Raw genomic sequence first — 22,500 nt, 5'->3', positions numbered from 1 at the left:
CATCTGTACGTAAGAAAAAATAGGACGTAAACACCCAATATGAAGGGGAAATTATGCAAAATAAGCAAAAGCCAAGGAATAAAAATTAAAAGAACTACTACAACTTACATTACTATCACTGGATCAACAAAATGTACATAAAAAGAAATACAGGAATTATTTGTAAAAAGTAATGTGCATCACTGACATTTAATCCAAAACTCTAGTCTTTTAACTTTTTTTTTTCTTTGAAAAATTATTATTCAAAAATAAGTCATTAAAACAACTTAAGCATTACTAGTCAGCTTTCATTCACTCAACCTCTTCTAGAGTCAACAACCATGCAAATCACTCAGAATTACAGAAAAATCTTTTGCCAATAAACATTTATAATGCTATAAAAGACCTATGGACTTGACTTATAAAAAATATTGATATATACATATAAAACAATCTAAAAAATCCTTTTTAAATTAAACATTTTCTTCCTTCTTTGGCTACAAATACCTAAAAAGCTAATACTACCTCTGACACATATAATCAATATTTTAATAAAAGGTTGATCAGAGGTAGTGCTGCATAAAGCAACACACTTGAAGAAAAGTTTCAACACCTACAACTTTATCAAGAATTAAAAACATAAATAAATCAATTGATTCACTAACTAAAAGAAAAAAATTACCCACCTTTCCCTGGCATTATTAGCTTGACGTCGTTCCTTCTCCCTCAGTGCTTTAGTCTCTGGATCTGTACATTCCTCATCCTCCGTGCTGGAACCAGAACTATTGACCATTAATAATATTAGTTTACATAAAATCTTGAATTAAAAAATAAACTTAATTTCTTAACATCATGTTATCAACTTTGACCACTTCTTACATATTTTGAATTTGGACGATCATTGCAATTAAACCATTTACTTATTTCAAATGCTAACTATGGCAATTATGCTACAATCTAAGTTATCTCATACTAACGTAAGTGCTCCCTCAAAGTGTTAGTATGCCTACTAGATAATGAACTTCAATTATGAATTTCATTATCATTTTTGATAAAGTAGTCCCCATCACCACCCACAGACATGTAATTCTTTGACATAACTCTGTTTCTGATTCTATGTTTTATGATTTTCTTTAAAATAGTCTCTCATGCTAAACCAATACACTCGACTCACTGCAGAGCCGAAGTCGGAAGTCCAAGCAGGGGTGGGCCATGTGGTTTCAGAGGGTGAGGCAAGCTGGACTGGGATAGACTAAAAAGGGAAATGTTTCAGTGTAACAAAACATTTTTTCTCTCTTAGAATTCAATTATATCAAACATTGCATGAAAGTAATGCATATTTTCTTTACATGCAATTTCAAAAGAAGCATTTTCTGCTATTACTACAATAAAGGGGCATGAAAACATCTGTCTTTGCAAAGGCCCAGCACTGCTCGACATCATGTAATGGTAATGAGCAGAGCAACTACAAAAATGCATGTGATATTGGATATGCACAAACTTAGCTCAACAGTCACATAAAATACCATATGAGGGCAAGAAAAGATGGGGGGCAATAGTAGGAAGTAAGGAAGGTAGAAAGGAAGGGCAAGAGAAAGAGAAACAGATTAACCACAAATGATATTTCAGTACTATACGACTTAGTTTGTGTCCAACTCAACATGTACGAACAAAAATGTCAGTACCTGCGAGAGCGTTTGCCACCTTTGGCTCCTGCAGGCATAGAACCTGCTACTGTAGTGGTGGGTAAATGGGAGCTGGTGAGGTCCTCTGATTTTATCTCCACTTTCTCCTTCACATCACCTAAGCCTGAGAGAAAATTTGAAAAAGGGTTAGGGCATTCATCTCATCTGATGAAGCACAACTTCCAAACAGGAAGTCTTGATAGTAATCTCTTCATAAAAGGGAAAAACTGTAACACAAGACCAGCTCAAACATGAAGAATGCATACCTGGTACACCTAGGGCCTTCAGATCTTGCGAGTGTGATCCCAAGGATGTGAAGGTAGAGTTAGGTGGCCCCCCCAAGTGTGAATCCAAGGCTGATGGGTAGGGAGGAAGAGAACCCCCATGTGTTGGGGGGCCTAGGTGTGAACCAGCACCTGGCACACCTCCTGAGGTTTCTGCATGGCGCTGTAGGACGTTGACAGCATCCTCCAGTCGTTCATCTATCCTTGACCCCTAATTTGGTAGAAAGATTAACAATTAAGATCTCGAATCCCTGATAAAGGTTGAATTAGGCAAGAGGGGAAGGAAAGAACAAAGATGAAAAAAAAAAAGTTCGCAGAAAAATTACGGAAGTAATATCTTTTAGTTCTTACTTTGAATCTGTCTTTCCTAAATGCAACCAAATCAATAACCTTATTCAGTTCAGTCAAGAACAACATCAGGAATATTGATATATCTAAAGCAGTAGCCTTGACAGTTGCAGTAAAAAACTATTGTATGATAAGCAGGAGTGACCTAAAAGGAGAAATATCTGCTTTCTATCCTAATCTGCATAAAACACAAGTAAATATAAATATAAATACCCATACCAACATAAATCTTATTCCAATATACATATACAAATACACAGTAATTTCTTGCCTTTGGGTAGCTGTGAACATAAACATTGTAAGAGAAAAATACCTGCATCTCTGTACATCAATATGCACATACATAAGAAAATGGATGCTTGTAAGTAGACCAGTAAGAGAAAGCGCAATAACATATCATATCATATACAAAGACAGTGAGTTAAATAAAATTTGCATTGCAGATTATTAACACAAGATTAACACCAATGGCATAATATGTAAGCCATTCCTGCTTATCACACAAACTCACATAAATCAAAGCAGAAGTGAGAGTGCGTCATTTACCTCAATACCGTGATCTCGAAGGTAGTCGATTGCTGATTCTAAGTTCTCCTCTGGCATACGTGGCTACAGTGCAACAAAGAAGAAAAGAAGAAAAAAAATGTAAAACAACCATGCAAACTTAAGTGAAAAAGGTGAACTAGAAACATGCATACAGTATGTGGTGCAGATTTTTACAGACTAGTCAAATTGTTCATGCTATGTCAGTAAACAAGACAACATGCAGTGTTGTCATAAGAAGTAAAAAAAAATTTAAAAAATTTAAAAAATAAAAAAATAAAATAAAGGTACTGAATAAACTACTATACATTTTTTTTTTACTCTAATGTACTACTTTTTCCCATTCCAAAACTAAAAAAAAAAAAAAAAAAATTGAAAAACATTGCCTTTCCTTATGTGTGATTCACAAGACACTTAATTTTTAAAACAAGGAGCCAGGAAGTGGACAAGTTAATCTTTCTCATACAGATTAACCCTTTTACCAGTAACCCAAGTTCATCTAAAATATATGAACAAAAATAAAATAAAGAAAATAATAATTCACCTACAACTACATTCCATCACTTTATGCATGACACTCACTTCTAAGATACATAATACAGATAAAGGACAAAGATTAACAATGGCTCCTCTCTCTTGTATTACACGTAACCCAGAGAACAGGTTGTAAACTCTAGAGCTAGAGAGACTACAGTCATGCAAGTAAGGTCTAATCAAGGGTGGGATGCTGGCAAGCTCGGTGCGCCTGTTGCAAAATATGCTATTAATCGAAAACACTGACAATGTGGCACAGCAGTGTTTTCAAAACAGTACTGCTCCTAATTATCCGATGCACAAGACCAAAAACTGCCATGTTAATATATGGTGGCAAAATACAAGTCTGGGAATGGAAGCTTACCATGGGAAGGGAACGTTCATAGTGAGGTGAGGTGGGTGTATGGGGCTGTGGCCACTGTTGTTGGGCCCCACTAGGTGCCCCAGAGGTGAGAGGGGGCGGGGAGGTTGCTGATACTGGGGTGCCAGGATTACTGCTGTAGCTGCTCGGCGTCTGCTCTCCAGGGTAAATCTAACGGACATAATATTCCATAATGATGATAAAGCTCTCACTGATTTTTGTAACCTCCCCTATAACTGATCTTGTTAACAACATAAGCTTGGAATGAGTATCAACCCAAAAAAATTATCAATTTCATTTAGCAACATCAATATCATGTGAAAACAGTATTTACATGATATCAGATTGCAGTGTTCTGAAACTAGATACTACTCCTCAGCCAAAATACAATACAATTTTTTCTCATGACAAGATAAAGAACTGAATATGTTACATTTTGTTTTCTTCATCTGCTACCTTTGTTTCCCCCTAAAAAGATCCTAACAGGAATGGGTGGAAAGGAGTACAGGTATAAGACTTTATTTCTGATCATTCACTGTAAACATCAATGCTTGGTAGATTACAATCATATACATTCCTGCCTATTTATTTACAAGCCAATGTGTTGTGAATTTGTGCAGTTGTGCTTGAGCAAATAAAACAGTGCATCAGCTGTATAAACTTCAAACAATGACCACGCAGGTACTCACTGAGGACATCGCTTTGCCAATTGAATCTGCTGAGTTGCCTGTTGCTGTGGCCTGGGTGTGGTTAGGCACAGGGGAGTGTGTATAAAGGGGGGAGGAGGTTGCTACAGAGCCACCACCAGTTGTGCTACTCGCACCAGGACCACGGAATGAAGACATGGGTGGCAATCCAGATGCCATGTGATCATAACCCTGAGAAACAAATGTTCATTACATAATGCCCTAGTATAGTCAAAAACTGTTCATTGGCAACCTTGCTAGAGATGATAAAACATTAGTTTCTTTTTCTACAAAAACGATATCAACAAAAAAATACTAAAAATACTTCTTGTTTATTTATGGAAACGGATCACAAATGCATTAGTCTGATAGCTCTATTTCTTAGGTCAAAAACACTGCCAACTTACCATAGGTTCTTGTAGGTGTGATGGCATGTAGTGTGGCTGGGTGAGGTGCGAGGTAGGACCCATCATGGACGGTGCTGTGTATGGGTAACTTGCCACAGCTCCTGCGGCTGCGGCTGCGGCTGCGGCTGCTCCAGTGCCGCCACCGCCTGTTGCCCCCCACACGTCACTTCCTCCACTCTCTAAAATGTGAACACACATTACAACCATCTTCAGATTAAACTGTCTTCAATATTTTCATGTGACAGAATAAATAACCCAAATACCGTCTGTATATACAACATTCAAATAAATAATGCAGAAAAACGATGCAACAAATATACTTGCCCATAAAGTATGATTCCCCATAGAGCCCTCCTGGCTTTGGTGATGTGTACCGTGGAGAATCCTGGTTGAAGTCATCCGAGCCATACTGGAAAGAAAAAACGGTAAAGTCAGTATATCACATCATAAACATCTGCCATATAACAATGATTTCCCAAACCTTTCCCCCTGATGTATATGATTTCAAATAGTGTGTGTGTGTGTGTGTGTGTGTGTGTGTGTGTGTGTGTGTGTGTGTGTGTGTGTGTGTTTGTGTGTGTGTGTGAGAGAGAGAGAGAGAGAGAGAGAGAGAGAGAGAGAGAGAGAGAGAGAGAGAGAGAGAGAGAGAGAGAGAGAGAGAGAGAGAGGGGAGAGAGAGAGAGAGAGAGAGAGAGAGAGAGAGAGGTGTGTGTGTGTGTGTGTGTGTGTGTGTGTGTGTGTGTGTGTGTGTGTGTGTGTGTGTGTGTGTGTGTGTGTGTGTGTGTGTGTGTGTGTGTGTGTGTGTGTGTGTATGTGTGTGTGTGCGTGTGCGTGTGCGTGTGCGAGTGCGCATGTGTGCATGCGCACGCTTATGGGTAGTGTGAAAAACACTGCGTGAGGATGTATGCAACTTGAAGATGATCTTACATACAGCCTGATTGGGTTAGCTTCCACTTCACCAAGAGTTACTTGCATCAATATGCATTTCTATCCAGTCACCGCTTAAGGCCCGCAACCGCACTTCAACACTATTGTGTGCGAAGCCGAAACCAGCTCCCGTCAGTCAGCACGCAAGCCAGATAATATGGTGAAGCTCAAGTATAACCCGAACAGTGGTGGGGGTCTCCTTCATGCCAGGAAGGTAATATCGGGTAATATCACTTATCGTGTCGGTGGGCCAGCAAACCCAATAATGTAGCCCGGGCGGCCGCCAACGCCTCATCCAATAATGGGTAGCCTATTGCCCCCTCCCCTCCCCCTCGATCCCCTCTCCCCAACGCCCTCCCCTCTCTTCCCTGCCCCTTCAACATTACCGTGTTCCCCGCCTGCCTCCTCCTCTTCCTCTCCAGCGCCGCTCACCACCACTACACGAGAACAAGTTATGACCAATATCTACATACGCAGCCCAACAATAACTCAACCATTACGCAATATTCAAAAATCTTTCCGTTGGCACTTCGCGACTCGCAGCGGCGACCCACTTGCTGGCGGAAGGAGACTTGGGGGAAATGTACGGTAAAACTATAATGCTCTTCACTGAAAAGGAAGGGGGCTGTTCACATCATCTGAGACGCCGAGTGGTTGATCAGAGTGTTGGTGCGGGAGGTAACTCGGGCGAGGGAAGGAAATGGCTTTGTCTGGTAAATAATGGCGGAGAACCTTCTATTCCCCCTAAACCGAGCCCTTCCCCCAAAGTCTCCCCTCACTTAACTCGCTCACAGACCATCACGATCACTCATTTTCTCTCTCTCTCTCTCTCTCTCTCTCTCTCTCTCTCTCTCTCTCTCTCTCTCTCTCTCTCTCTCTCTCTCTCTCTCTCTCTCTCTCCCCCCTCCCACAAGTAGGATAGTCACCTACTTTCGTGAAAGGCTTAAGCATCCCTGCAAATAACAACTCACCAACGCAGCGCGACACGAATTCAGGAGACAAGAGAGCTCTTAGGTACTGTCAGAGCGCTTGTAAGAATGACGGAGAAGCGCAAGGAAGGAAAGGAAGTTAATGGAGGGGGGAGCAGGAGGTGGAAGAGGCAGTGTCGCTGAACCAGGATCTTTCAAAAAAGAAAGGGAAAAGGAGAGAGAGAAAAAAGCCGGGTAATTAAAAATCTCTTAACCCGACATGATACATTCGACATTCTCACGCCCCGAGGAACCCAATGGAAGCTGGGCGGCGTGACCTTATACAGCGTGGGCGTCTCTCCACAACAATGCTGTCCTGTAATTGATAAAGGAAGGAAAAAGTCTTGATGGCGCACCCGGGGGCCCAACGCCGTGCCATCGCCGACGAAACAAAACGAAAGTGTCCGAAACCCAAGTGTGGGGAGTTTAATATGAGACTTATTGAAGCTATAAACTCGGAGTAAATAATAAATGGACACTCATAAAGCTAGGAAGTGCCACGCCGGACATCAAGATGGGAACCAAAGAGGCGTAACCCTGTCTGTCGGTTAGGCTCATCTTCGCTACACAAAACAACGTCAACCTGTTCCTTATCCTCGTCGTTGGCACTCTATGGCTTTTCATTAAGTTGAGAAGATAATTTCGCGTTGCTGAATATGAAGAGTGCACTCAAGAAAATTACTTAATACGAGCGATAAATGGGTGGGTGTAAACATCGGCGCGGCGGTAAATACACGAATTAGTCTCCGTCAAAACTGTTGGGAAGGAGGAATTTTATGTCGGCATCTTGTCCACAGGTACACTTCTCACTGCTCTCCCGGCTGCGGAATGGACTGACATCCCTGCGTAGGGAAGTCAGCGGCGCCGGAGACGGTTCGAGAAGTTATCCTCAGACGCTATCCGGGGACCGCGTAGGAGCAGGGATCGTCCTTAGTGGTGCGGCGATGCACTCGCCAACACACCGCAACCTCCACCTCCTCCTCCTTAACAAAAATGTATTTCAAATTGCAAAAGAAACCAGGGAACTTTACGAGAGTCGGGTTTCATAAAGAGATGGAGCAGCCGTATTCCCGCCGACGTGCTCTTCTTCCAGGGTAATAACCCGCGAATATCTGATGTGTGCTGCACCCTCGCACCCATCACGCCGTGTCCTACCTCACCCTTACTCCGCACTGTGTTGTTTCATCTGACACCCTATTTAGAGCCACTGCAAGGGCTGGTGCACCCTCACAGCTTAAGGGTATCATACTACCCTGACACTGGCATGATGTCGACATGTGGCTGCATGAAATCCAGTAACCTTTCATATCAGACAAAGAGTTTGTTTAATGTATGTCGTCAACTAGCTTGACCAAGCACCCATACACTCTTAATGGCTTCTTCTGTCTTGACATTTACATCATACACGGTCCGCCTGACGTGAGGCTGAGAGGGACACATCTCGGTGCACTTCAGGGCCGAGGCGACCCCCTCAACTGGGACGGTGATGAAAACACGTTTCTTTCTCCCGCTCGCACTAATTCAAGCAAATTACCTAAATAGGCCGATAAAAAGGGTTTCCCAAGAGCGTCCTGTCACACGGGGATAAAACTCCCACCCAATCGTCGCGCCTCTGCCGAGGGCCGGGCGGCTCGCGGGGGAGAATATGACATTTCGTCTCCCTGAGAGTACTCGTGCATCATTGATGGACTCAGATTGAAGTACACTTCTCTTTCCGACGACTCCGCTAGCTATGATTTAGCTCGGCTTAATAACCCCCCTCTCCCTCAACCCCCCCTTCTCTCTCTCTCTCTCTCTCTCTCTCTCTCTCTCTCTCTCTCTCTCTCTCTCTCTCTCTCTCTCTCTCCCTCTCTCCTTCCATTACAACCAGGAAAACGAGACCCAACACTGAAAACAGGGAGGGTGCTCAACCCGCTCACTCTGTCAAATCTGTCCTAAATATCTTCATGAATGCTCGAATACAGACAATGATATCCGACGCTTCTTAACCTTTATCGATGAGAATTTCGAAAAGCTACGAGATGAAATCGAAATGTCAACGGGAATACGTTATTGGCGGCTGGAGCAGAGGAAGAACACCTTCACACATAATTTACGGATCTCCATGAATACCCCAACTCAGCACCTGGACACACCTGCGGGTATTACTCACGATTAACTAACAATGAAGAGATAAGTCATGTCCTCATTTTCATGTTCATATTACTGTTCTTGCTGGATAAAACAAAAAACAATCACATAAGACTGGTTGATTTAATTATCAAGATGAAAGGACGCGAGAACTATCAATTCAAAAAACGCACGTTACCCTAAGGATGGCCTGCAACGGCAAAAGTGTGAGGACGGCATTAGCGCGCCCTCGGCGAGGCCCCTCACTTCTAGGGAGCCCCCGTAACAACCTAGTTCTCCCGCCGCCGGACGCCGGGGATAAAAAGCGCAATATGAGGGCGTCCACGTCCACCATGTCCAGGCTGGGGTCATCATAAAATCATCAGAGACCTCCTTCGCCCCCAGCCGGGAGGGACCTGCCGGGAGGGACCTGCCTCGGCCACGAAGGAGGGCTGCGGATGGGACGCGGCCGCCGCCACCACGACGGCGGCGGCGGCGAGGGGGCGGGGAACGGAGGAGCCGCAAGTCAGGAGTGTGTGTGTGTGTGTGTGTGTGTGTGTGTGTGTGTGTGTGTGTGTGTGTGTGTGTGTGTGTGTGTGTGTGTGTGTGTGTGTGTGAGAAAGAGAGAGAGAGAGAGAGAGAGAGAGAGAGAGAGAGAGAGAGAGAGAGAGAGAGAGAGAGAGAGAGAGAGAGAGAGAGAGAGAGAGAGAGAGAGAGAGAGAGAGAGAGAGAGAGAGGGGGGGGGGGAGGAAGAAAGGGAGGAAGGGAAAGAGGGAGCGGGGGTGGGGATGTGGAGGGAGGAGAGGGAGGGAGGAGAGGGAGGGAGGGAGGGAGGGAGGGAGAGAGAGAGAGAGAGAGAGAGAGAGAGAGAGAGAGAGAGAGAGAGAGAGAGAGAGAGAGAGAGGAGAAATAAATGGTAAGGTGAAGAGAGGATAGGGGAGTAGAGGAGAAAGAGGAAGAAAGAGAAAGAGAGAATTGCTCTATAAAACTGTAAAACCATCGAGGTTTTATACATGATATCATGGGGTACGAGCGCTGCCTGGTGTCAGGAGAGCGGAGTTTCAGCAGTGTTGGCAGCCAGTTTGGGCGTAGGCACTGGTGGCAGCGCGAGGGTAAATGGTGGCAGGGCGCGCGCGCGGGCGAGCGATGGGCCGGGGGCGCAGCGCTAACTCAGCTAACAGCGCGGGTGCCAAGGGAGCGCGCCACAACGCTTCAAAGGGCGCCGCCCTCCCAGTAATTTCCATATCGTTCTTTGTGTGGCGGCGGTGCGGGGTTGGTGCACCCCACTGCCGTGCTACACCAAGCACGGGAACACCTGCACCATGCCAAACACGTAGCCCATACCTATCGCCGCAAGCATGCACACCTACTCCGCACCATGTCCAGAAAAGTGTCCCATATCATTGATAATGTTCCACTGTGGCGGCAACAACTATACCGCTCTCCCATTACCACTTGAAATCGTGAAGTGAATATCGGCACTGGCTATATCCCATCGAAAGAACCGCAGAGGCCAATCAATAAGATAAGGTCTCCGCCGCCGTTTCTTCAACCTTTGCATGATCGGGTCCTGATCCTAATCAGGTGATGGCGTCAGAGCGGATTTCACTGTGGCCAGCAACCATTTAAACGTCTTTAAAAGAAAGGCAAACAATCCACACGGATTGCAGCGCTGCGATTTCTGCACTGAGATAGCATGTGACAATACGAAAGAGACGAAAACACATGTATTGCATTATCTAGCACTTCCAAGAAAAGAAAATTATGACATCCGCCTTAAAGTTGCTCTTTGACTGACAAAGCGGCGATTTCGTGTGCCGTTCTCCGGGGGGACGAGCGACCCCATTCCTCCACGGCCGGCATTTTTGTAGATGTAACCGATGCATCATAATCAGCATGCCTTCGAAGAGACGAACAGACTGTGACGTTGGGCGCCGCTAAATTTCCTTGTTCTCTCGGCTGCTCTTGGCCCCATTGTTCTAAGAACGCTGGGCTCCCCTTCGGTGATTGTCCGTGTTGAAAACCGCCATGCTAAATCACAATCAACACAGTCATTTCTCTATTTCTGATTTGTTCTCATCATTTCTCATATTTTCATGAAAGCGCAACAGACCTTCAGAAACGAGATAGGAAAGCCGCGAGAGACAGGCAGCCGCGAGTAGAAGGTTAGCAGCGGCGCGGCGGCCAAAGGCGAGCCAGTAAGCCGATGCAGCGCTGTGACGAAGGAAGGGAAAAATAGCCGAAGTAAGATAGGATGCGGTGAGCAGGAGGGGTGTATGGGGGGGAGGGGGTACAGTGAGGAGGAGCTCCCGAGCGTCCCCATCCCGGCCCAGCATCCCAAATATCGGGGATCTGTGCCATATTTCCAAGTCGTTCTTTTATTCATTGCCATCGACCCGAGTGACCAGGGGCTGCCTGCCTCGGGTAAAATGAAACAGGAAAACACAGTCGAGAACCGACTCTCGCCCACACTCCGACTCTCTCCTCGTCTTCTCGTAACTTCTGGCTCGTTCCATGTCTCGCATTCACCTACACAAAAGTCGGAGCCTCTCTTCCTGGGTCAACCTTCCGACGTGTAAAACTGCAGTCTATTTTCACAATAGTATTTCCGGATTCAATATGATAATAAATTAGTCCCGAATAATTAATGCAGTGCAAGCCTATTTGCAACCATTAATCATTTTAATCATGACATAAATTCACTCTTCGGCTCCATCATTCGACCCACGGAAACACGCATTTGCCCTTGCCCCTACCTATACTTACGGCTCAAACTCCTCTGCCTCTTTGCCTCCCCTCCCCTCACCCTGGGTCCCTTCCTCTCACCCCTAGTCCCCTTCCCTCCCCCACAGCCCCCACTCCCCACCCTCGGGCTTCCCCTTATCCACGCCTACTTTATCCCTCGACAGCTCGCCATATGTAAATCGGGTTCCGGGGGGTAGTGATGATATATGCAAAATCTCCTTGTCCAATACTCAGCAACTTGAGGCGCCCGATCCGTAAAATCGGGGCGGACATATCCAGCGTTATGGACCGGATTTGTAGCTGTCATGAGAGGGGCGGAAGGAGGCGGAGGGAGGGCACTGCCGGGGTCACTACAAAACTGACTAGATTCTAAAATGGAACAAGGGAAGTGTAAGTGTTTGGATATGTTAAAAAACAAGTTAAGTTTGCAAATCCCTCTGACACGCACATGCCTGTGACCCAAGCACGACCATTGTGTTCCACAAAATCGTAGTCAGCTACTGTTTTTGCCTCTTGCAGCACGCTCGTTGTCTTAGCTAATCGGTGGTCAGATCTTGCCGACGACACACTTTCCTTCCTCCGCACAATATAGAAAAAATCCTCCGCCTTTATCAACAATGACACATAAAACTGACCGTGATTGCACATCCGAGCCTATAGTTCGCGTGATCCTCGCCGGATTAAGAAGCGGAGGCAAAACAATGGCAAAAGGGAAACGTCTCCGTTCCCGGCGCGAGGATAACCATCAGCTGTTACGATAACACTGAAAAATCATCGGCGTTTCAATAACGACTACGATAAGGGCAGTGGCATCAGGCGGGGTCACTTCATACCCAACAAAGATAAGAAACGCCATGGCATGAAGACAAGGGGATAAGTCCCGTATATCCAAAAACGATTAAGATAATCCACTTATATCCAACAACTCTTGGCCCGAGAAGGAAACTTTAAAATACTGCAACAAAATTCTCTCGAGGGGGAAAAAGAAATAGTAAAGAACTAGTCAAAGACAAATTGGGAGGGAGAGGAAGACGCGATGGCCGATAATGGAGCATGAATGAAAATGACACCCTAACACACGTGAGGAATAAGAGAGGATAGTAGTGCAAGCCGTGATGAGAATGGATGCGACAACGCGGAGCAGACAGAGGGAGAGACGAAAGGATCGCATTTCACGAGGACGAGAAAACTTAAGGACGAGGAACGGGAATAAAGCGGAGACGATGATGTCGAGGATGTATCAGAAAGACAAAGAAAAGGGGATAAGAGGAGAAGCGTTGGGAGTAATTTTCGAGGATGGGGAAATGAGGGAGTCTCTCTCGCGAAGGGGAGGCAGGATCTCAAGGACGACCTCTGCTGGTGACGAGGATGAGGGAGACAAAAGGAAGGAAGTCTACGAGGATAAGGAGCCCGGGAAGGATGAGCGAGGTGTTGGACTCCTGGGTGGGGAACACGAGTCATCCATTACTGAGTCGATAGTCCCGATATGTGGGGAGGTGAGGGGAGGGAGGTGGAGGGGAGGAGGGAGGGGGAGGGAGGGAGATGGGAAGGGAGGGCTGGTTTCCCCTCCGCCCCGCCTCCTCCCGCCTGCCGCCGCCAACTGGTGAGACTGCGAGCAGCGTCTTCGACATGCCCCGCGACACCCCGCTAACGTCCCCGGCTAATGGCACCCTGCCCGCCACCCTTTTACTCCGGCCCGCGCACAATTATCAAGCCATCTCTCCTTCGCCTCCGCCGACACCCCGAGGCCCACAGAAAAGCATAGATTTCGCCGTCGCAGATGTCACCATCGGCGGCGGATCCTCCTCCCTTTAATGCATCCTCCGGACGAGCGCGGGGGAGGCTCGCCATTTAAAATCGGAACGCAATAATTCGAAAAAAAAATAATAATCGAGCTAGACGTTTTCAATTTGACCAGAAATCGCGACGATGGATTTAAGATAGACGAAGCAGTTACTGAAGTATCTTCTTTCCTACAATAAAAACCCCGCTCTCGCGCCACTACACCCTCCGGCATTGGCAGCACAAACAGGCATTTCCTATCTGAGGCATAAATTAATGAAAGGCCACTGCTACTAGTTCTTGTCCGAAAAAAGTTGATTATCAATTACATTGCGACAAATTTCAAAACTCATTGCACAAAAAAAAATTGTCGCCGGCGTCACGGGGAATATAAGTATCTATAAAGCATATTTGCATTACAGAAGAGTTGAGGTAACTTTGCCCTTTTGAGAGTATTCATGGCGGAGGAGAGCCAATACTAATAGAATCATACTGATGAAAGGAGGGGAGTGTGAGGGGAATGGTGCACCGGTATCAAGGCATGATGCAAGGGTCAAGGAACCTACACACGCTCATTCATCTTCAAAGTGTGAAGTGGAAGTTACCACTTGTACTTAAATATTCCATGACTGCAACCACATAGTACTCAGCTTTGATTTAAAACATTTACATTGAGGTTAAAGATAAAAATACATACATGCTATCCACGTATCTAGGGTAGTGTGATATCACGAAGGGCCCGCGACGGGGGGGGGGGGGAGATGCTAAATGTGCAGAGAGAGAAGAAACCATTTCCGATAACAGGTCATCAGCGGTACTCGTAAGCGTCCGTTGGGGTGGCAGAGTCATGGGCGTCGCGCTGGAATGGGTCTCGCTGTCAGAAACGACGCCGTCCATCCCCTTGTGGTCTCATCTGGAATCCATCAGGGAGATCTCCGGCTCCCCTCACTCTCCCTTCCCTCTCTCCTTCCCTCTGATACCCTTCATCTCCTTCTCGTTCACACTCCCTTTCCCCCTTTTTCCGAGCGCCATCACTCCTTCGCAGCCGAGCAGTGAGTTGGACTTGGTGTCGGAGTCGGGGCGGCTCCGACACCAAGTCCAACTCACTGTTAGCGAAGGCATTTCCTAGATTAAACGGACCAAACAAGGAGTCCAAAGCCGGAAAATCAGTCACGCATGAAACGCTAGCAGGGCAGGAAGGAAAATCTTGCAATGCTGCACACGAATACCATCACGTAAGGAAAATTACAAAAACTATATACTAATAGGGATTCTCAGAATGAAGCGTGAGGCTGGGTGGCACGAGAGGGAGAGAATGAGGAAGGAGATGTTAGCGGCTGTGAGGGGGAAGGGAGGGAGGAAGGGGGAGAGGCCTTCAGGGGTCACGACCTGAGGAGCAATAAAAGTGTGACGGGCCCTCCCCTCCCTCCGACGACAATCATCACCACGTGCCACACTCGCTACACACTACTACCACTACAAGCCATCACACTAACCTCTCGCCTCACACCAACCCCTCACCTCACTCTTATCCCCTCGCCTCACACCAACCCCTCACCTCACTCTTATCCCCTCGCCTCACGCTTACAGAGCCTTAAAGTAAGAGAAAAATGTGGAGGGATGCGAGTAATGAGGCAGAGAAGAACCCATAGTAGACAAAGGCCATCAGATCGAAAGACTATGCGAGAAGGAAAGCCAACCACGAGGAGAGGATGGAATGGAGGGAAGGGGAGAGAGGAGGAGGAGGAAGGGATGAGGAGGAGGCGGGGAAGAAGGGAGGAGGGGCGGGGGAATCTCAATCTAGGTGGTGTTGTGTGAAACTGGAGCATCAGTCTGGTGCTTGATGCGTCGATGATGAGTGGTGATGAGTTACAAAGGCAGTGTCCCCCGGCAGCCAACATCCTGCCGCGCTAAGTAATGTGATGACGGGGGGGCAACGTGATCCTCGTCGGATAATTATAAACAATTAGTGTGTGAGCGGTTCCCCGCCGAGGATGTGGTGCATCAAGTGACCCCGCCGACTACCCTTCGTTTTATCATTTGCCGAGAAACATAACCGCTTGCTCCGTCACCCTAAACGATAAGGTTTCAGCCGACACAATCATGGCCGATGACCCGTAACCGATGCCACCCACAACTGCCTACTCTCCCTTCCTTTGCCCCCCCTCTCTCTCTCTCTCTCTCTCTCTCTTCTCTCTCTCTCCTCTCCTCTCTCTCTCTCTCTCTCTCTCTCTCTATTTCTCTCTCTCTCACTCTGTCTATTTCTCTCTCTCTCTCTCTGTCTATTCTCTCTCTTTCTCTTTTCTCTCTCTCTCTATTTTTCTCTCTCTCTCTATTTTCTCTCTCTCTCTATTTCTCTCTCTCTCTCTATTCTCTCTCTCTCTCTATTTCTCTCTCTCTCTTTTTTTTTCTCTCTCTCTATTTTTTTTCTCTCTCTCTATTTCTCTCTCTCTCTCTCTCTATTTCTCTGTCTGTCTGTCTGTCTGTCTGTCTGTCTGTCTGTCTGTCTGTCTGTCTGTCTGTCTGTCTGTCTGTCTGTCTGCCTTTCCCTTTCCTCTCCCTCAATGTATGTACGTGTGTATTTATTTATATGTTTATTTATATGTATGTATGTATGTATGTATGTATGTATGTATGTATGCATGCCCCCCCCCCATCCCTCCCCTCGGCCGATCACCGCCGGAAGCTCAGACCGCCCACACTGACATCTACACTCACCGACACCACATTCGGTTAGCATATTTAATAAAAGCTGCCAATACCAACACCTACTACATCTACTGCGACTGTTATCGGCTTTACTTCGTGGGTTCGGTGGCATCGGAGAGAAGGCGCTGTTGACTCGCGCCCTCTCTAAGCAGCCAGGTGGTGTCAACACGAACCAAGGGTCAAATTTAGTTTCGTTCAGATTTCGCTTCACAAATCGTCTTGGCGTTAGTGATGAGACTATACATGATACCTCTGAATCTTGTGCAATGATAAAAGCAAGTAAAAAAAAAAAACATAAATACCCCGTGATCTTGATAAATCCCCAGTAAAAGGGCCTCTCGGAATGAGCCACAAGAAATCAAAGCTCGGTGTCAGTTGTACATGAAGACAGACCAAGATACCCGAGAGGCTTGTCAGGTAGATGTTTCCTGTCACGCTCGCCGGCCTTCCTCTGCGTCGCTCTCGTGGATCCCCAGGTTAACTCAGGCACGCTGGTTCTTGGGATTCGTGCCGCAATCACGTACATTAAAGAGTTTCATTGCTACCTGCCTAGAGTCTTGTGTAAAGTAAAAATAAACAACGACCAATGGTAGAGTTACAACACAAGCATCATGCCCAGCGCGCCCTAACAAGAGATCGAGGGAATCGGCACATCTCAGGCCGGCCGTTATGAAAACAAAACATCGTATATTGTCCCCCGTTTAGTGCGACGACGGCGGGCGGCAGAAGCAGCCGGTCAAGACGCCACCATATTGCTCTCGTCCCGCAGATATATCTTGAGACGATGCTGCTCTTCCTTCTCACTTACTGATGCCAAATGTATAGAGGAAACAATCACGGCTTCCCGATAACGCCCTAGGCACCAACTTATGGCACCGTGGTTCATGCAGAACATCTGCAATACGCAGACGAGGTTGGAGGAGGAAGAGGAGGAGGAGGAGGAGGAGGAGGAGGAGGAGGAGGAGGAGGAGGAGGAGGAGGAGGAGGAGGAGGAGGAGGAGGAGGAGATGGAGGAAGAAGAGGAGGAGACTAACAGTGGAATAAAATATTAACAAGGAATTTGAGTGGACGCAACGAGGAAAAGAGACGAAAGCGACGGCCGCAAAATATTGTTAGAACGAAGGATAAACGACACACGGGCACAGATAGCATAAAGACGCCGATAGCTGATTTGCTGCGAAAACGATACCAGGCTCAAAGAACACTACAGCAACTTTACAGGCATGTATGGCACTTCAATACTTGTCGATACGAGACACATTAGGTGCTCTAATCAGGATACTAACGAACATGGCACGCTCTACGACTGACTGACATATGAAGTGTGACAGGTGGTCGGCGCTCACTCGCGCGCTCCCCTCCTTTCCCCAACCTAATACCTGATCAACACCTTGACCGAATTGACAGCTGACTCCCTGTCATCATGGGAGGCTCCAAGTACACAGGTCTCTTCTTGACGGGTGTGATTTGCTCGCGTCATCCCACGGAGACAAGTGTCAGTGACACTTCTTAGTATGCGAAAGCGAGATTAAGTACTCAGAATACGCTCATTCGGACATGTGTTGCGGTCTTTAAGTGCTAATGGGACCGGAAGTCGTCTGACCTGAGGACCAGACCTGTGGTCATGAACACAGGCGCGTGCCACAGGTCCGACCGCACGCCAAACATACACGAACACTAACACCACAGCTATTTGTACGCTTCGCGAATGAAGCTGACACTGTCTCTCCAGTTACGACTTTCATCTTTGCTTTCACCTAGCTTGGCGAAGATCCACGGCCGAGACACTTACCCCAAGAGGCTTGTGCGGGGGCATGTAGACGAACGGAGGCTTGTAGTAAGGGTACGTGCAGAACATGATGTTCCAATTTCCGCTCGTTGCCCGATACTTCACAAGGCTTCTCACAACATGTCACACAACTACACAAGGCGACGTTCACTGATCGGCGATAAGCTTCCGTAAGAGCGCAATTTTTATTATGAACACATCTCCGAGTGGCTTTGCGACCGCATAAATCCAGGGCGGAAGGTCGTAGCGGCGTGAGGGGAAACAGTAGGGCCTCTCTTCGCCGCCACAACTTGAGAGTGATGTTCGCATACGGAGGAGATAACCCTCGCTCATCTCGTGGCGGGCGTGAGGGGCGGGGGATCCTCGCGCCCAGGCCCACCGATTGGTCCGCCGCGTCCCTGGCCCCGCCCACTTTATCACGAAACGTGCTCGCCACACAATGCTCTTCCATTAACACGCCCTTTGTCAACACTGAAGAGAGCTTCGAGGGGATGTAATGAATCGCAATTTTCTCGCCGATATCGCCGACGAGGCTGATCTCGAGGGGCTCGCCTTCACGGCGGCACGGAAGGCGTGGCAGTCGTCGCCCCTCCGCCACCGCCGGAGGTCGAGGGGAAGTGCAACAGCCGGTTGGTTCCATCACCGAAAATGGGAAACCTGACATTCACACCAATTTTTGTGTCGACATTTAGCAGCGCGGGGGAAGATTTGATTAGCAACTACTACTACTCGGCCTAAGTGTGTAAAAAGGGTCTCGATACAAGTCTGTGGATAAGGGTAAAAGCTTTCCACTCCTTAACTCCGGTCCCTCTCCCCCCCCACTCTTCTTGCTTTCCTCCCCACCCCCCTACGCACCCCCACCCAGCGACGCCTCCCCAAATCCTCTCCTACCAAAAACGACGCCGGAACCCTCCCTAGTTATAATCACGCTTCCAAACCGCTTCGTCCCCACGTGTACTTATTCAAACAACAACAAAATCAACACCATATCTTAACCAAGAAAATCTTAATGCTTCGGACAAAGACTCTCAACGATGACCCGGCCGTTTATAATTTTAGAAGACAATAAAAAGATAATCATATATGACTTATTTACCGGTCCTGTACTCACTACCTTGCACGTGCTTTGCCCTAGGATCGTGGTCCTTACCTGGAAAGAGAGAAAAGAGTATATCAGTAACAAAGTAATAAATATCAGAAGTAACATTAGCAACAGAGCAAAATAACTTTAGTACAAAACACAGACTTCCCTAAATAAAGGAAACTAATGTAAACAAACAGGGTGAATTCAAAATCAAATACGTTGTTCAGGATAAGCGTGTATAATCATATAAGGGCGCTGTACATTAATATGCCATGCGAAATCACGCCGATAGTACTCAAAATCTCCCCCGGAAAATGCTCTTCACACAGAAACATTTTCCAAATTCGTAAAAACGCAGATAAATATACGAATAAACAACATTCCCAAAATCACTTAGTCCGTTGCCACATGTAATAAAAATAATTCTACGAACGGAAGAGGGGGAACTGGAACAAAAACAATTTAAAAAGGCGGCATTCGCTCCCTTGTCCATGAACTCGTAAAATGTGAAAATAAATAAAAAAAATAATAATCGCAAGCCATATATGTGGATATCACGCCTCTAAAACACTTATTCCACATTCTAACCCACAACTGCGTTTTTTAAACTCACAAACGCTCGCTAGTCAAGATAATCATCCTATCTCAAGGAGTTGCTCTCTGCCAAGCAAGTCAAACAAATCTACACACAATAGACTTTACAAAAGCCACTTTCTGTCCAGTTAGATAAAAAAGTCTATTTACGATGTAATCAATTATACGGATAAGAGGGTAATGATAACGAAGAGGAAACTCAATCGTTACTCTTGTGATCGTGTTGATGTTACTGGAGCAACACTGTTCAACCACTAACAGAATCTAGAAAAGAAACTGTATAAATGGCCAATGCTCCTTGCTACAGAGACTGCTGAAGACACGACGCACTGTACATGTGTAAATGAGACAGGTGTCTGTTATACAACATGTTCTAAAATGTTTATATAAAGCGTGGTATTGAGAACGTGTTGGTCCACGTGAGGGAGCGGAGGTGGGGCAGTCGGGGGTCAAAGGAGGGAGGGGAAGGGGGCGAGAAGTGTCAGTAAACAAAGTCCTTCCGCGAGATAACATCGGAGCGGAGGTTGGCTCGTGGCGGCTCTTAACAATACAGGTAACGCAAGCAGGGCAGGTTGGGGGCGGGAGGGAGGGAGGGAGGGATGAAGGGGGGGGTCTCAATCTCTCTACACCTGACTATCATGTACCTTCCTGTCACCTCTGTGGCTCGGCCCAAGCCCAGGCTCTCTGTCCCAGCCAACTCCCGTTTTTTTCCCACGGGACCACGGCTGTCGTAATGGGGGAGGCGAACACAAAAAGGGATCTGTTCTTCAATCGCGTTTTGTGACACCGCGGTCCAGGACGACTGCGTTAAGCGAGCTCGCATGGGGCGCGGTGGAGAGAAGCCCAGCGTGTCCCCGCCCAAACTCAAGTCAAGTATGATATTCTATATATTGATAACTATCTGGCACATAAAACGGTCACGCAAAGACAGGTGTCAGTTTCCAAATCAAACTTAATTGGGGCATCAATTGCACCGGCATTTCTTTGCATCTTTCAAAACGCGAAGCAGGGAAAGCGAGACGGAGACAGCAAAAGCGGCTTAATTTCTTAAGAAAAGGAGCGTGCCTGCGGGTCGGGACGTGTCCGCCACGCCACCTCGCGCCAACCTTCAACAACAAAAAAAGTCGGGTTGTCCTACTACACTCGGGTATGATACCGAGGAAATTACAGGTTTTATAATCGCCCCGAGACTGGATACGAGAGCTCAAGAAGGGCAAAGGAAGAGACGAGGCGCGAGCCGAAAGCCTGCTTGGCCCAGGTCAAGCAGGGTCACACCTTCCCTAGGACTCGATAATGACCTCACTAACCTACCTGTCTCCAAATAACAATGCCCGCTTCTTAAAATAAAGGTAAGTCAAATAAATAAAATAAAACCTCTTTCACGGCGCAATAATATCAACATCACAATAATAAAAAAAAGAATCCCGGCCCGCGCCTTGTATCATGAAGTGGTTTATATAAAAAGAGACCCTGGAGGTTTTCGGGAGACTGGTTATTACACTACTCTGTAATGCTGTCTGTACATCGCGAATAGCGCGCTGCACGGCTTATCGGCGGCCCGGCACATGCCCCCGAACTCACAGGTGTCGACAGATTACACATGGCCGTGCATGGCGATATATCATGCGCGTGTTCATGAACTTCCTGCAAGTGTAGACCTACACCAGTAAATAATAATAATACCTGCCCAGAAACATCCGAACGTAAGAGTCCTGGGCGAACTAACGCACGTGTTTTTGTATTGCGTGACGAATATATAAATCTGAGCGCGATTGAACTTGGAAGGAAATGCGTGAAAGATGAATGTTCAAATGAAGGTGTGAGGAGAGAATGAACACTGTCCACGCGGTTAGGTCCCCGCTGGCTTACGCAAAATTATCGTGACGAAAGGTAACGATTACAAATGGGTATCACAAAGTACGTAAGTGCAAGTGCAAAAGATGCCACTGCATTGCCTTCCCTACCATCAAACGCGCCTAATGACATCTCAATAGCAACAATAATGAAGGAGTCACACCCCGAGTGCCACTTGTCTTACCGCCTGATGAAGAGGGTGAAGCAGCGCCGCGCCGTTGGTGCTGTGATCCGCGCCCCCTCGCAAGGAGTAAGGGTACGGGCCCAGGGTGGCATGTCGACGCCCGTGCGAGGAATTGTGGCCTCGGACATGCACTGACGTGGGCGCCATGTGCATCGTCCGCGTCATGAGCGCGCCGTTGGCCATGTGAGTGACATGAGTGGATCCTGCGTGTCTCTCGTTGCTATACGTAACGCCACACGCCATGGAGGAGGAAGTGCTCGGACTGACAGGCTGAGGAGACAACTGTGGAGGAGGACTAAGCACGCCCGCATGAGCACCGTCCAGCGGAGACTGTACGCCCGTGTAGCCGTTGACAATGGGCTGCATCATGCTCGATTTACTGTCTACTGTGTTGCATAGTATCACTGACACACTGCACTATCACGCATGACACACAAGGACGAGCATGGCACCGCTCGCAGAAGAGCAGGGCGGGGCGGAAGCTCCACGTTAGCACGGCTCCAAGAGATGTGGTGGATGTGGCGCGGGAGAGCGCAAGAAGAGGCGGTGGTCAGGCCCAGCGCGGCCACGAGACTGCTCGCTGCTGCTGCCTCCACTCGGCCCAGCACCAGCCAGCCCTGCCACTCCTCACCGCCACTCGCACTTCATGCTCCACATCACTACGTCAACAAACATCATGACTTTTCTCGATAATAAGTCAGGCTTTTCCACAGCGATGTATTCCTTTCGCAGCTATTGTGCTCACTGCTAACACGCCTACACCCGGAATTTTCCGCGTTCGCTCGCAAGAATTTCGGCGAAGAGAGGAGTGCGAGTGCGTGCGTGCGTACGTTCGGGTCGGAGCGGGTAGACTGCGAGGCACCACACAACTAACCTTGCCAGGGCCGTCCTGCTGCACACCACAACACCCACACTCGTACCAACACTT

General features: G+C 47.3%; 1 protein-coding gene across 18 annotated transcripts in view; it reads right to left on the bottom strand.

The window, feature by feature from the left end:
• The window catches only part of LOC119595772 (transcription factor 12-like), an 85,904-nt gene that overhangs the window by 5,875 nt on the left and 57,529 nt on the right, over positions 1 to 22,500 (bottom strand). For 3 of the 18 annotated variants that reach the window (XM_037944935.1, XM_037944932.1, XM_037944934.1), the window contains exons 2-10: positions 5,152 to 5,236; positions 4,828 to 5,006; positions 4,424 to 4,612; positions 3,738 to 3,905; positions 2,843 to 2,905; positions 1,931 to 2,159; positions 1,665 to 1,788; positions 1,154 to 1,231; positions 666 to 761 (exon numbers count right to left, since the gene is read on the bottom strand). In XM_037944935.1, the coding sequence (XP_037800863.1) occupies positions 666 to 761; positions 1,154 to 1,231; positions 1,665 to 1,788; positions 1,931 to 2,159; positions 2,843 to 2,905; positions 3,738 to 3,905; positions 4,424 to 4,612; positions 4,828 to 5,006; positions 5,152 to 5,236 (1,211 nt within the window). Of the gene's footprint in view, positions 1 to 665; positions 762 to 1,153; positions 1,232 to 1,664; positions 1,789 to 1,930; positions 2,160 to 2,842; positions 2,906 to 3,737; positions 3,906 to 4,423; positions 4,613 to 4,827; positions 5,007 to 5,151; positions 5,237 to 17,859; positions 18,158 to 21,572; positions 22,428 to 22,500 lie in introns of those variants that run through there. The other 15 variants (XM_037944919.1, XM_037944921.1, XM_037944920.1 and 12 more) reach the window with 15 other exon arrangements.

This window comes from Penaeus monodon, chromosome 36, assembly GCF_015228065.2.
Source record: "Penaeus monodon isolate SGIC_2016 chromosome 36, NSTDA_Pmon_1, whole genome shotgun sequence".
Lineage (NCBI taxonomy): Eukaryota > Metazoa > Arthropoda > Malacostraca > Decapoda > Penaeidae > Penaeus > Penaeus monodon.
This window is presented reverse-complemented; position numbering and strand designations above follow the sequence as displayed.